General features: G+C 37.2%; 2 protein-coding genes and 1 long non-coding RNA gene across 3 annotated transcripts in view; 1 reads left to right on the plus strand and 2 right to left on the minus strand.

The window, feature by feature from the left end:
- LOC149501623 (uncharacterized) overlaps positions 1-14,705 on the plus strand; it is a 188,587-nt gene that overhangs the window by 43,666 nt on the left and 130,216 nt on the right. The gene's annotated exons all lie outside the window — the stretch shown is intronic.
- LOC114249993 (uncharacterized) lies at positions 52-8,033 on the minus strand. Its single transcript, XM_028183734.2, has 5 exons — positions 7,911-8,033; positions 6,362-7,047; positions 4,903-5,122; positions 2,276-2,468; positions 52-1,309 (listed from the first exon to the last, which is right to left on the minus strand). The coding sequence occupies exons 2-5, from the start codon at positions 7,028-7,030 to the stop codon at positions 1,168-1,170; spliced, it is 1,224 nt and encodes a 407-aa protein (XP_028039535.2). The 5' UTR covers positions 7,031-7,047; positions 7,911-8,033; the 3' UTR covers positions 52-1,167.
- The window catches only part of LOC114249998 (protein O-mannosyl-transferase TMTC1), a 195,743-nt gene continuing 192,638 nt past the window's right edge, over positions 11,601-14,705 (minus strand). The window contains exon 15 of the mRNA XM_089732426.1: positions 11,601-14,181. Within this exon, the coding sequence (XP_089588552.1) occupies positions 13,861-14,181 (321 nt within the window). The 3' untranslated portion in view covers positions 11,601-13,860. The remainder of the gene's footprint in view (positions 14,182-14,705) is intronic.

Genomic DNA, 14,705 nt, shown 5'->3' on the forward strand with positions numbered 1-14,705 from the left:
ATTGCGTAACATATTTAGAGTTAACATATTTGGTGAATAACTTATCTGATAATTAAAGAATCAACGTTTAGTCAAAGACGCAATGGGCTTTTCATAAGCTCCAAGGGATAAAGCGGCTTCCCTTTTTACTCGAAAATATTTTTAAACAGAAATTATTTTGGTAATGTCATGTAGATTCATTGCCAACATTTTATCAACCGTGAGCACTTGTGAAATCAATTTCAAACCAATCAATTTTCGTTACGTACATGATTTGAAACCTAAATCAGGTCACATATTAAAACTGAACATAAAAAATGATGAATCTAATGGATAACACCACAGACCAAACCTTGCTAACACTTTTTTAAATAACAAAATTAAGTTCTATTAACAGTAGTTATAAGGATAGCCTGAAGTTTTTGTAATAAACATGCTTTCAATATGACGCGATCATGTACACAACATTCCACTGAAGTTTTTTTCGATGAATTTTGAATGACCTGTTTTTTAAGACATGCTTTTAAACATTCGCTATGTTTCCTAATAATTCATTTTATGGGTGTAAGTAACAATATGAGTACGGAGACAGAAACAGTCAAGCATAATGTAAAGTTGGTCACAAAATCACGATTTAGTAACCGGTAAGTAGGTAAGACTGATTTGTCAAGGGATTGTGGAAAACCATTAAACGGGGGTTACTGGAAGAAGATAGGCTACGGTCAAACATTGGCACAATAAAAGATACAAAAGACTGAGTAAACTTTAAGATAGAAACAGATCATTACTGAACTATTTATACCATTGAAGTAATATTCCAATAATTAGTTTTATAAACGAATGAGGACTATTTTTATTTATTCCTTATTCCATAATATCAATTGTAATAGAAGTTAAAATTTTACTTGATATTATTACCATACTACAAAGTTCATTAGCATCCAGAATAATTGACATTTTATCTTGCCCATCTAAATAAACCCCAAAACTCAATCATGATCATCCAAGCTTTACTACTAAAACGGGACCGCTTCGAAGTTTTCAAAAATAATGTAAATCATGCATTTTCGGTTGGCTTCCGTTTTACACCAGTAAAATCTCTTACAGTCTCTATTTGATTCATAACATACATAACTTAAATAAGCTAAATAGTACCCAGTAATAGTATTACTTGTACAAGTTTTGCAATTAGTGCTTCTTGGCATAGCCCCAATGGGAGCCGCCTTCCTTGCCACCCTTCTTGCCGCGGTCAGAATGGTGAGCGTGGTGTTCTTCATGGCCTCGTTTACCATCGTAACCTTTGTGGTCAGCATCCGTGTGACCCTTGTTGCTGCAAATACAAATTGAAAATCAGTGATCACAAATGTTTGGGTAATTTTAAAGCACATGGCAAGGTAACAATTAACCTTGCCTAATTATTTTTACTTTGATTTCAGTTTACGGGAAATTAGTATCACAGGTTTGTAGTACAGTAGTGTACTAGTCTACTTCTAGTATGTAATTTAGTTTGATTTTGTTATGTGATTTTGAAGTCGTCGTGGCCTAAAGGATAAGATGTCCGGTGCATTCGCAGCGATGCAACGGTGTTCGAATCCCTCAGGCAGGTACCAATTTTTCTAATGAAATACGTACTTAACAATTGTTCACGATTGACTTCCACGGTGAAGGAATAACATCGTGTAATAAAAATAAAATCCCGCAAAATTATAATCTGCGTAATTACTAGTGGTAGGACCTCTTGTGAGTCCGCACGGGTAGGTACCACCGCCTCGCCTATTTCTGCCGTGAAGCAGTAATGCGTTTCGGTTTGAAGGATGAGGCAGCCGTTGTAACTATACTGAGACCTTAGAACTTCTATCTCAAGGTGTGTGGCGCATTCACGTTGTAGATGTCTATGGGTTCCAGTAACCACTTAACACCAGGTGGGCTGTGAGCTCGTCCACACATCTAGGCAATAAAAAAAAAGTGTTTCCTGTAATCAATTGCCAATCGAATCGATTCGATAAAGATCAAACTTTGATATTTTTGTATTTAATCTCGTGTTGTTTTCCTTTTTTTACAATAGCCAATGTTTCCAATAACCACTATTTAGCTTAAGCAAAGACGGGCGCCCGAGATGCTATTAATCAAAAAACTACGCTCCACCGTAATTATTTTAAAATATGCATGGAAATTTAAGTTACAGTATTTCGATACAATGCTTATGGGTGACACCAAACAGTTAAACAGCAGCCTGGCTCCGGCCTCATCTTCCTCTCAAAAATCAACAAAAATTCCTGTTATTATGAAGGTATACCTGTATCCTTTCTTCCCTCGCTCAACGTAATCGTGTCCAGCGTCGACCCTGTGAGCCTTCTTCTTGCCGCTCTCGTTGCTGGCATGCTTCGCGTGGAACTTGCCGTATCTGTGATGTTCCCCGCTCTTGTGGAAGTCATCGTAGAACTTGTGCTCTTTGTGGAACTCATCTTTATGGTATTTGTTGTGGTAGCCTGCGGACACCATCATTTTTATTTAATACTAGCCGACCCGGCAGACTTCGTAGTGCCTCAATCGATAGAAAAAGACCTAAGCTTTTGTATTAAATAAACTTAAAAAAAAAAACAAAAAGACGGGGGACACATCAAAGGAAAAACAAAATTGTTTGTTTTTATATAATTCCCAGCATTTTCATATTTTTTCACCTTTTAAACCTTCTATGGACTTCCACAAATAATTCAAGATCAAAATTAACCAAATCGGTCTAGCCGTTCTGGAGTTTTAGCGAGACTAACGAACAGCAATTCTTTTCTATATATATAGATTTTTTTTGTTTGCTTAAACAGAAAGCGTGAGGTCAATTTGAAAAATAAAAATACTTGAAAAATACACAAGTGATGGTACATACATTTCAAAGTATATTTGTTTGTTACTGGGTAGAAATCACACAATACTGGGTTAGAAATCAGGAATAGGAACGTTTGGTTATTATGGACAAAAATGTGCTTCATTCATGCTAGAACTATCAACTATTTTAATTAATTTTGATTATCTGGCTTGTCTATAATAGCTCATTATTTTCGTAATATCACTTACTTCCAAACCAATACAATATGGCAACTTATGTAAGATTATACTATTTGTAAACACGTTGAGAAAGACTCGTTTATATTTATTTAATAATTGTAATAGACACCGAATAGAACGATATTATTGCTAAAATAGTCGGGGTTTTTATTACATAAATGACAATTTATTACATCTAAATGACACTTATGACCAGAATCGATTCCAATAACAGCAGTTTAAATGATTTCTTAAACGTAATTTGATGTGTAATATTTGTAACTACTAGCAAGTTCCTTTGTTTTGCTTTTAGAAATATTTGGGATGCTGTTCATTTCTATTATTATTTTAGGAGACGGGAAACCAAAGTCTACAGAAAGTAATTATCATATAAAAGTATCACATTACCTCTATATTTATAAACGTATCATGGTAATGAAATAATTTGAGCCCTGCTTAAAAAAAAATGTTTTTTAAATTCCTTCTTTACTCAAATAGGTAGAAAAACTCATGAAAATAATTACTATAATGCTGATGTAGGTAGATCATGGCACATGGATCCGAATATTATTAGTATAACAGCTATCCCAACCTTCAAACACGGACTCTTCTTAAAGCAAATACTAATCGTAATAGATTTTAATTTCTTGATTGGTAGTTGTTAGTTAATAAAATGTTCATTCGTACATCAACATCACGATGCTACTGTTGGACATATACATAAGCATAATAAAAAGCTTATATAAAACGAGACATAGTTCTAGGACTATACTTGACTACATTTTAGCTACTGAAAGCTTTCGAAAACGCTTCGTTTGCTCTTCGTGCTGACATACTCATTCCTACTCCAAATCTCAATACTAAGACATAAAGCTCGTAAAATATCTCAGGGCGAGAGATTTAACAAAATCAATTTAATAGTTAAACAAGCATTGCTGTATCAAATCACTAGTTTCTATTACGTTTGAGGTCAATGTTTTACTGGCAAGTAGGATTTATTTGCGTAAAAAGAAACAATCAACTTTCACTGGCCGCAAGTATTATTGTAATGTCCATAATGAGTTTCGTTTTATACATAACACTGTCTTATTGTTATTTAAAATTGCTTTGTTTATGTATAAAAGCTCTAGTCATTATGTTTTTGGAAGTTGCTTTAGTTGTATGTACGTAACATGAATATCATTTATCTCATGCCTATACTAATACTTTTTATTCATGATTGTTCATTTTAAAATAAATTTGTAATGAAGCCATTCATTAGATTCGTTGCTTTATATTATCCTACACAAGTATTAACTAGTTTGTAAGCATCCTAGTCAGTTTACTCTATGTAATTTTGCTTTTGTGGTTTATACTTTTTCGTGTTTTAAGCCAAATTATATAGTTGTTTTAGATATGTTTGTTATAGCTTTAATATTATGTAGTACAAGTCTAAATATTATGCGTGTTGTGAAATACACAAGAGTACGTACCATCACCTCGTTCACTTCTGACGCAAAGCAATTATCGAATTTGAGTTATGGAATAGCCGATAACTTGACCTTTATCTGGAGGTTTTTTCCCTACCTAATCACATGTAGCCTATGGGACTATTCCAGTCACATTCTGACGTGTAGATGTTCTCAAGGGAGAATTTGCTAGCAAGAGTACTAGCTTCGCTGAATCTATTACCGGATCGGAATCGCGACCCACTGAGAAGATCAGGCGAGAAACTAAGTGGGCTGTGTCTATGGGTTAGGTTGCACATCGAACTCTTTGCCGTATATGACGAGTTCGTCGAGAACGGTGGTCGGACTCTCAAGACATTCTGCGATATTAATACCGCAGAATGTCTTGGGGCAATGGGTCCCAGCAACTGAAAGTCCTCTATCAAATATTTACCCTTGGTCTTATGCCCTTTCTTGTGTCCCTTCTTTTCACCGAAGTGTGATCCCCTAGAGCCATGTGCTTCTTCCTCATGGCTGCCCTGGTGTCCGGCGTGGTCGTGATGCTTTTTCTTGTTTCCACCGGCATCCTCATACTCTTTCTTGTGATGTTCATCTGTTTTGTACCCTTTGCCACCTTTGTCGACGAAGTGGTCCGTACTAAAGCCCTTGGTTGTCTGAAATTTTTTAATGTGTTTATATATTGTCGACGATACTGTCTGCCAGTACATCAATGCTATACATAGTCCTACTGCAAATAACTCTTTTAAAGATCTTCACTACTGTTTGGTTCTCAAAGTACCACGGCAATGTATGCTTTGGTGTTATTGTGTGGTCACCATTTTGTACTGAAATCACCACTTTGTATAAAACAACAAGCCCCAATTGATTTGTCAGCGCCCTGGGTTTTTCAAAACGTTATTTTGTATGATCAGAACAAACAATTGGACTTATACGGCTGAATTTGCCACAGTAGCTTTTTGAAAATTTCATCCCGAGGAATTATCTATGAAGGATCACCTTCAGTGCCATTATAGAAGTCCATTAACCCCAATAAAGTAACATTAGTGAGCATAAAACATTCAAGTATTCAAATATACAAGCGTAGATAGAGTGTAACTTTTTATTAATAATCGAATTATTTTGCCACAGTTGAATATTTAGGCTGTAACGTCACCAGACAGAAAAAACTTCAATGGCACACATTACTTACACTTACATTGTTTAGCTCAATAATGTTTGGTTATTAAACAATGGCCTGGGAATCTTACATCGCGTGTTCGATGCCATTGTGAAATACGAGATAATGTAAAATTAAAATAGCTATTTTAAACAAATATAACTTCGTGTACAATTAAAAAATGTTATTATAAAAAAAATATATATATAAAATTACGTTTAAGATACAAAATTTAATTAAATTTTTCAGATACATCATCAGATAAAATCAGATTTTGTTCCTGTCGAAGCGGAAGCTGACAACCAACCAAGTATATTGAGTATTTTAAAAACTTATAATCATAATTCCTTGACTCCTCCTTTTTGCTGCTGCCAAGGAGTATTGTGAACCCGCACAGGTAGGCACCACCATCCTCTCTGTTTCTACTATGAATCAATGATGCGTTTCGGCTTGAAGGGTGGGGCAGTCATAAAACTTAAGACTAAGAACTTGTGTCTATGGTGGATGGTGGCATTTGTGTTTTTGATGGGCTGGTGATGTTTATGTGCTCTGGTAACCACTTAACCGTGGCCGTGAGCCCATATAGATAATTATTTAGCCGTAGGCCTCGGTCTAACTGTAATCTCTTCTATCAGAAAAAAGTGATAAAAACTAAGGAAAAAGGAAAAAAAACAAGGAAAAAACTTTTCCCAAAAACTGAAAAGCGATATTTAAAAGTTTAGTTTTCAAAACTTACCTTGCCACCATGCTCTGCATGATGATTTCCATGGTTCGCATGACCTCCACCCTGCGTATGTCCATGTCCGTGAGTATGCTTATGATGATTTCCTGCAGCGGCTCCATAAAGATCTCCACCATCAAGTTTTTTCGGCGTTTGCGTTAAAGGCCCCGAAGGTATTGGTGCTGGACCGTCTACATTCACAACTGTAATCGGATCAGTAGCAATGGGAACGAATTGTACTGATTCTGATGGAGATAAGTTTATCTGGGCTGCTTTGAGCGGAACATGGGCACCAGAAACGTGGTTTACGGAATGGTCCAAATATCTTGCGGACTTAGGAGGCACGGCGTACCTTTGATAATGATCAGCACTTGCTGCCAGCATTTCCTCGTAAGGAGGTGACGCCGGACCCAACCTTTCATCTGTAAACTCGTGTACTTCGTAGTGATGAACCTGTCTTGGTGTTCTGACAGCTGGCGAGCGTCGTTTTCTTGACTTTTCATATTCACAACAACGTTTCACTCGATGGTGATCTATATTGGGGTCATACACTTCTCTTTTCTTCCGGTAGCTCGCATCATCGTCGTCGTAGGACTCGTCGACATCTTCCTCTTCGTACCACGGTTCGTCGACGACCTCAGCGACCGCGATCGCCACCAGCAGCAGCCAGACTATCGAACGCATCTTGCGCTGTCAATGCGCTGCAAAAATTTTGTTTTTTTGTTATATACTTAGGAACCTTTCACTGTTGACACACAGGATTCGTTGCGGAAATCGCGACTAGAACTGTTTTAGTGCAAGCGAGCGTTCAGTTTGGGCGTGCAGCCGCCACTGCGTCGCTCCGGTCACAGGCCAAACATAGAAAGCGTTGAATAGCGGGTGGTGCGAATCGCAGATTTTCGTGATTTTTCGAACTAAGTGAAAACGGCCGTGAGACAGGTAAAACTTTTACTGATTGCGGTCAAAGGTAATTGCGTAATACCGTATAACTGTGGCGCTTTGATTCGCGAATTACGAATGGATTAAATTTCGAACTACCCTCGAAGAATGTGAATTAAAAATATATTTAAATTTTAGTATACCGACCTTTCACAATTAAATACAGCAAACTAATATCGAACTTCCGAATAATTACATTTATATGAAGAATTAAATGACATTTTACATTTTCTCACAGCTAAAAGATAAACATAGCTTTAGGTACCGTTTGTAAACGAGATCAGTAACAACAGTGTTACCAAGTTCCCTTTTATAGTTTATTATCTTGCATTATGTTTAACTACTTTTGTTTATGTTTGTCATGCAATAAATAGGGATGCCCTTAGCAAAAATACAATTGTAATATATCAATGTCCACATTTATCTTTGACGTCCGAATTTATATTATTTTTTATTTTCATTACTTGCCATCGTGATATTAAGAATATTTTAGTTAGGGAAATGAATTTTTGTGAAAAAAAATATTATTGCATTATCGGCAAATATTGAAAATATTAATTTTATTAATAAGAAGACTAAAAAAACAGATTTCTCCCGTAACTACATTTATTTTATTTCTACTCACCACGAAATCGGCGCAAAAACGTCCGTTGCTTGACACGATATTTACACTAATAGTCTAATAATACTCTAACTTGGCGTTTCGCGGTGGATCGTAAAGTTATGTATTTATCGATAAGCGGGTTCTTACCGACTATTTATCAAATACTGCGACGAACTGCGACCCTTTATCTTACTCGTTAATCTTAAGTTAGTTAACTACACAAAAGGTAACAATTAGCCCCCAGGCCTCAGTCAAAACACTTAAAGATCTAATAATTTTGGAAGCACAAATTACAAATTACTTATCCCTACAAGCGAACACAAGGTAAACTAAGGGATTGTTTATATTAAAATTGCGTAGCAACTGGTGTTTGACGTCAAAGACGTTGTCACAATGTTAATATTGTTGTACACTATTTTATTGTGGAATAGCGTTAACGAGTGCCTTTTATTAATCAACAATGGCAGGTTTAAGACTGACAGTGTATCGGTCCGTGCTGTATCTTGATTTCGGAAGGGTTTCTCTTTTTTAAGTTAGCTTAGTTAGTACATCGTCCGCTGTCGAAGGTACGAAAAAGCAATCATTTATGAGAATGATTATCTACTTTGTTTATATCACGACAGCTGAAACTTCGACGCATACTTTAAGATGAACGAGGACTTCATGTTGTAACGTATGTAGGCTCTAAGAAGCACCCAGCATCAGCATAAGTTAATTTTTCCATCTACAGCTATAAATTTATGAACCACTAACTCGGTCCTTTTTTTCCTACCTATTCTAGTAACCTCTAGGGGTAATACTAGATTCTCCGGGCGAGTAGGTGAGCTCACGAGACTCTAATCTGTGGATGTTGCTAACACTAGCCCTAGCAAGAGTAGTGATTTGCAGAATCTACCACCGGATCAGAAACGCAACCCACTGAGAAGATCGCGTGAGAATTCAGTGGGCTGTGTCTGTCGGTTAATTTACTCGCCGAGTCCTTCATCGCAAGCGAGGGGTTCGACGAGAACGGTGACCGGTGCTTGTGGTACCTAAAAGCACCGTTAGTGGATCGGGAGGTTCTGAAATGATGTGCTTAGGGTGACGTCGACTGTTTACCATACGGTCCGCAGGATCGGATATGTAGTCATCAGTGGCTACGACAAGGGGTTTCTCGGTCCTTGGAAATCAGAAGTGCTTATAGAAATTGCGACGTCAGGTCCAAATTCCAATATAATTAGAACACCTAGCTTCAGTAGGCAGCGGCTCGCCTGTGCTTTTGACACTGCTGATGCCCATGCGCGATGGTGACGACTTATAATCAGGTGGGCCGTTTTATCTGCCTACAGTGGCAATAAAATAAAAGAAACAAAAGTTTCAGTAACTCCATCACAAACCGATTCTTACTAGTTACTATAATTATTATTAAAATCACGACTTATTGAGCCAACAATACGCAACGTAAATCTATTATAACAATAGGAAATAGTTTTTTATAGCAATTTGAATACGAAATTATAGATGTAATAGCTTCGGCACTTGACATCTGTAGATGCACTCGTTTGAAATGTGGTCCGGTCGGTTTGTTCGTGCGGAACGAAGTGTTATTCTGGTTTTTGCTGTAATTAATCCCGTGACTTCGCTCGAGTTTACGAAGAAGCGTACTAAGAAACGTTATAAATGAAGTTAACGATTTAATCCTCGGTGATTTTTGCTTTAAATCTACTTGATTTTGTTATTGAAGACGATTGAACAGAACCTTCACAGTGGCGGATTGAAATAACATACCTTGATACTTAATAAAATTATGCCTTTCAAAAACAGGACTTCCTTTTTTTCTACTGGTGGTAGGACCTCTTGTGAGTCCGCACGGGTAGGTACCACCACCCTGCCTATTTCTGCCGTGAAGCAGTAATGCGTTTCGGTTCGAAGGGTGGGGCAGCCGTTGTAACTATACTGAGACCTTAGAACTTATATCTCAAGGTCGGTGGCGCATTTACGTTGTAGATGTCTATGGGCTTCAGTAACCACTTAGCATCAGGTGGGCTGTGAGCTCGTCCACCCATCAAAGCAATAAAAAAATATATATGAAAAAAGACAAACAGCGAGCTCTGCTGCTACTGTTGCTGTCCACTTTTATTTTTAATCCAGCCATTTTAAGCGAAGACGCCGTCAGAATAAAGCTGCAATGACATCGGAGTAACGACATTCATTTTTAATTCGCGACAAAAACCGAAGTGTTGCAGCCACAATAGAATATTGGTCAAGGAAATTGATACAAAAACTTATTACAGACATTGTGTATACAGTAATACTTTGAACTTTTCACCTAGTTAGATCATGTAAGCGTTGATAGAGGCGGCAATCTAATGTAATAACAAATTTTTTTTTTCTTTCTCATTGATGAAAAGAGTCCACGCGTAAATTTTTACCACAACACTAGTCAGTAGCAGTACGTTGCTAACAGGAAATGAATAGAATTGAAATCTCTGGATATTGTGGACTAAGCAAAATATTTTGAACTATATCTTACACAGTGAAGCTGAGAAATCCAACACCAGATCCATCTGCTGAATAATAAGCAAAATAATAAGTAAATAAACATTAATATTATAATGATTAATCTATTAATAATTAAATAGTAATAAACAAAATCCTCATTCCGTCAAGGTCTTTAAAGATCTATTTCTGTACTGAGTTGCAGACGCAACTTTTCGTATCTAAAATTCAAGTTGTTTTTTTTTCTATTAAAATGTCAGCAATAGTCTTTTTCTGCTGTCCAATGTTGATCGTTAATTATTTGTTAAATTAATGTTTTGTAATCGATTTAGCAAGATTCGGTCTTTCAATGAAAAGGTATTGAGTGTATCAGGTGCTTTTGAAATATTATTCGTGTAATCCACACTTACATTTGATTGTATTGAGGACAAACGTTACGTTAACACTACAATGCCGTGAAGCAGTAATGCGTTTCGGTTTGAAGGGTGGGGCAGCCGTTGTAACTATACTTGACACTTTAGAAATTATATCTCAAGGTGGGTGGCGCATTTACGCCGTAGACGTCTATGGGCTCCAGTAACCACTCAACACCAGGTGGGTTGTGAGCTCTTCCATCCATCTAAGACAAAAAAAACAAATTTGTTTAATTACTAGTCTTACATATTATGAGCTCATATACTGCATCCTGCCTATGCACGCCACCAGAAGTCATAGATTCCGGTTTGAGGTCAAGACAACCGTTTATAATACTGTTGCGAATTAGACTCCGTGACCCAAGCTGGATGGTGGTATTCACTTTATGATATGCGTATACCAGTTGGGAATTAGTTCCATGTAGAACAGCAATATAAACGGCCACTGACTGACATCTCTCGTCACTTTATATACGTATCAGAATACATCGAAGACACCCCCGGTCACCGTCCGAATTAACCCATAGACACAGCCCACTGAGTTCCTCGCCGGATCTTCCCAGTAGGTCGCATTTCCGATCCGGTGGTAGATTCTGCGAAGCACTGCTCTTGCTAGGGCCAGTGTTAGCAACAGTCTGGTTTGAGCCCCGTGAGCTCACCTATATGTTAGGGCGAAGCTGAAATAGCCTCTCAAGACTATCAGCATAGGTAGGAAAAAAAAAGAAGATACCGTTAGATGTAACCACGTTCTGCGTTGTTTGATGCTGCAAGTTTACGCAGGAAGGTACAAACTGCCAAGGAAAATACATTAAAAATCAAATTCATGACACATTTCATATATTTAAAACAACATTACCAAATTATCAATATCGGCTATTGCAAGCAATACGATTTATAATTAAAACGATATAATTGTGGTCTTTTCATTAAAATACTAGTTCAATTTATGTACATTTTTTACAAATTCTTATTTATAATACCATTAATGTAATACTTAAGCATTATTTCCTTGTCTGAGACTTGTTTTTTGAGTCAGTTTTGAAATCAAATTAATATTCGGCGAATCCAAGTCGGAAAAGCCACTTCTTATATACACTGATATTTGGAAACATCACGAGAATAACACCAGACTATTATTCAAAATATTGTCATTGCTGATCACAAATAAACATTTAATCTAGATCATAAATATTCACTGAACTTCTTCAAGTTTTATTTATTTATTTTTATTGCTTAGGGTGGACGAGCTCACAGCCCACCTGGTGTTAAGTGGTTACTGGAGTCCATAGACATCTACGACGTAAATGCGCCACCCACCTTGAGATATAAGTTCTAAGGTCTCAAGTATAGTTACAGCGGCTGCCCCATCCTTCAAACCGAAACGCATTACTGCTTCACGGCAGAAATAGGTAGGGTGATGGTACCTACCCGCGTGGACTCACAAGAGGTCCTACCACCAGTAAGTATCCAAGAGCACAGCGAAGTCGTGGCCTTTGGTGGTAGTTGAGATATATGTCCAATTCAATAGATAGTGATATGGAGATGAAAAACCTCCCGGGGCTGTAAATCCTGATAGCACGTATCGACATCTTCTTTGATCGAACTTGAACTCACCTGATGACCAACACCTGATGCTAAGTGCTTACCGAAGCCCATAGATATCAAAAATGATAATGCCGCCACCTTCCTTGAGACATGAGTTCTAAATTTTCCGTTCAATACTACACCGACTGCCCCACTCTTCAAATCGGAATGATGTTGTGGCAAAAATAGGCAGGGTACCACTACCTCTCCGTGGGGGCACATAAGGCGACCTTCCACCAGTAACTGCATTGCGATAGGATTTTGGGTCTTTCTAGGATGAATCATCCAGGACAAAAATATGACGGAGCTGTGGCACTATCCAACTAAGTCTATTTCACGTGGTGTATAAAAATATTGATGTATCCAAAAGCTTTGTATTAAAAGGAAATTCAGAAAATTACTAATTTTTTTTATTGCTTAGATTGGTGGACGAGCTCACAGCCCACCTGGTGTTAAGTGGTTACTGGAGCCTATAGACATCTACGATGTGAATGCGCCACCCACCTTGAGATATGTTCTAAGATCTCAGTATAGTTACAACGGCTGCCCCACCCTTCAGACCCAAACGCATTACTGCTTCACGGCAGAAATAGGCAGGGCGGTGGTACCCGCGCGGACTCACAAGAGGTCCTAACCAGTAAACCAGTAAAAAAATTACTATTATTGTAAAGATAATTATGTGGCTAAATTAGAATTTGAACATTACAATAGCGTGTTATGCTGATAGCAAAAATAATTCTTATTTGGATCGTCGCAAAATGAAACCGAGATGTGAAATTGAATTACTAAAGAGGACAAGTTAGGTATATATTGACGGTCAAATTACAATGTGTGTATGTAAATTGTAAAATAAGTGAAGTCACAATAATTCATAAAATACAGGAATAGCATTATATTATCTTAAATAACGTTATTTATTTACATTTTAATGGCACAAATTGAAGTTAATGTCATGTAATATATAATCTCACGTCTTTTTAAAAAATATTTTACAATAGTTACAGCAAAAGGAACATTGTTCACTGTGAAGGATATCATCAGCGTTTCATATGCTGGTGCTTTCATACACTGTGGACCAATAATTAAAACTACCTTGGTAGGACGCGTCTGAGATATCAAATTCCGATCCTTAGTATGCAGCTAGTTCTAATTTGTGGTCGAAAATTCCCAAATATATTTTTTTTATCGCTTAGATGGGCCGACGAGCTTACAGCCCACCTGGTGTTACGTGGTTACTGGAGCCGGAGTACATCTACAACGTAAATGCCACCACCCACCTTGAGATATAAGTTCTAAGGTCTCAGTTTAGTTACAACGGCTGCCCCGCGCTTCAAACCGAAACGCATTACTGCTTCACGGCAGAAATAGGCAGGATGTTGGTACCTACCCGCATGGACTCACAAGAGGTCCTACCACCAGTAAGCCTATTTTTATTATCCAAGTATATTTTTAATTTTGGTCCAAAGTGAATGAAGCCTTTTTAATATGAAATTAAATTAATACGTCTTAATTAAATGATCCGAAACAAAAGATGGAAACGTCTCCGGATCTTTTATTCGACGTTCCTTCTTTTTATTCAGAGGACAACTTTTCAATTTATGACCTGTTTCAGATTTATTATGAGTCGGTTTGTACTGGGCTGAGAGGACACTTTTTTCGTGGGTTTTTTGGCAATTCTTCTCTACGCTGTTAGTGGTGGGAAGTTTCGCGTCGTGCGCGTGTAGCCTTGAACTAGGTTTGACGTCTTGTTGTTTAAAATCTACGTATAATTCCGGCGACACCTCCAGTTGGCTGTGGTGTAGGCATGTTGATGTCATCTGTGAAAAATATTTTTTTTCATTAAATCCGTATGTGTAAATAAATATTGACAAATCATCAAAAATCTATCTACATATTATATAAAAAAGAATTACCTACTGTTCGTTAGTCTCGCTAAAACTCGAGAACGGCTAGACCGATTTGACTAATTTTGGTCTTGAATTACTTGTAGAAGTCCAGAGAAGGTTTAAAAGGTAGATAAATGAATGAGAATGCTCGGAATTAAATAAAAATAACAATTTTGTTTTTCCTTTGATGTGTCCCCCGTCGGACAGATTCCTTTTGTTTGTTTTAAGTTTATTTTATACAAAAGTTTAGGTCTTTTATTTATCGATTGAGGCACTACGAAGTCTGCCGGGTCAGCTAGTTCTATAATAATTTATGCGGGCTTGATGGTCAATAATATTTATAACATGCACAGCTTTATTTGAATCCACAAATTCTTTATTTGAATCCTCAGAAAATACCGATATCTCCTTAATACCATCGCCTTCATACACATTGCGTTATCGGAGTTGATTTC

This window comes from Bombyx mandarina, chromosome 13 (assembly GCF_030267445.1).
Source record: "Bombyx mandarina strain Sakado chromosome 13, ASM3026744v2".
In the NCBI taxonomy this organism is placed as follows: domain Eukaryota; kingdom Metazoa; phylum Arthropoda; class Insecta; order Lepidoptera; family Bombycidae; genus Bombyx; species Bombyx mandarina.

Excerpts from the sequence above, each read along its gene's own strand:
- LOC114249993 (XM_028183734.2), bottom strand. The coding sequence starts at position 7,030 with ATGCGTTCGATAGTCTGGCTGCTGCTGGTGGCGATCGCGGTCGCTGAG. Across the intron at positions 5,123-6,361 it reads ATGCAGAGCATGGTGGCAAG|ACAACCAAGGGCTTTAGTAC; the intron begins GTAAGTTTTGAA and ends AAAAAATTTCAG. Across the intron at positions 1,310-2,275 it reads CGAGGGAAGAAAGGATACAG|CAACAAGGGTCACACGGATG; the intron begins GTATACCTTCAT and ends TTGTATTTGCAG.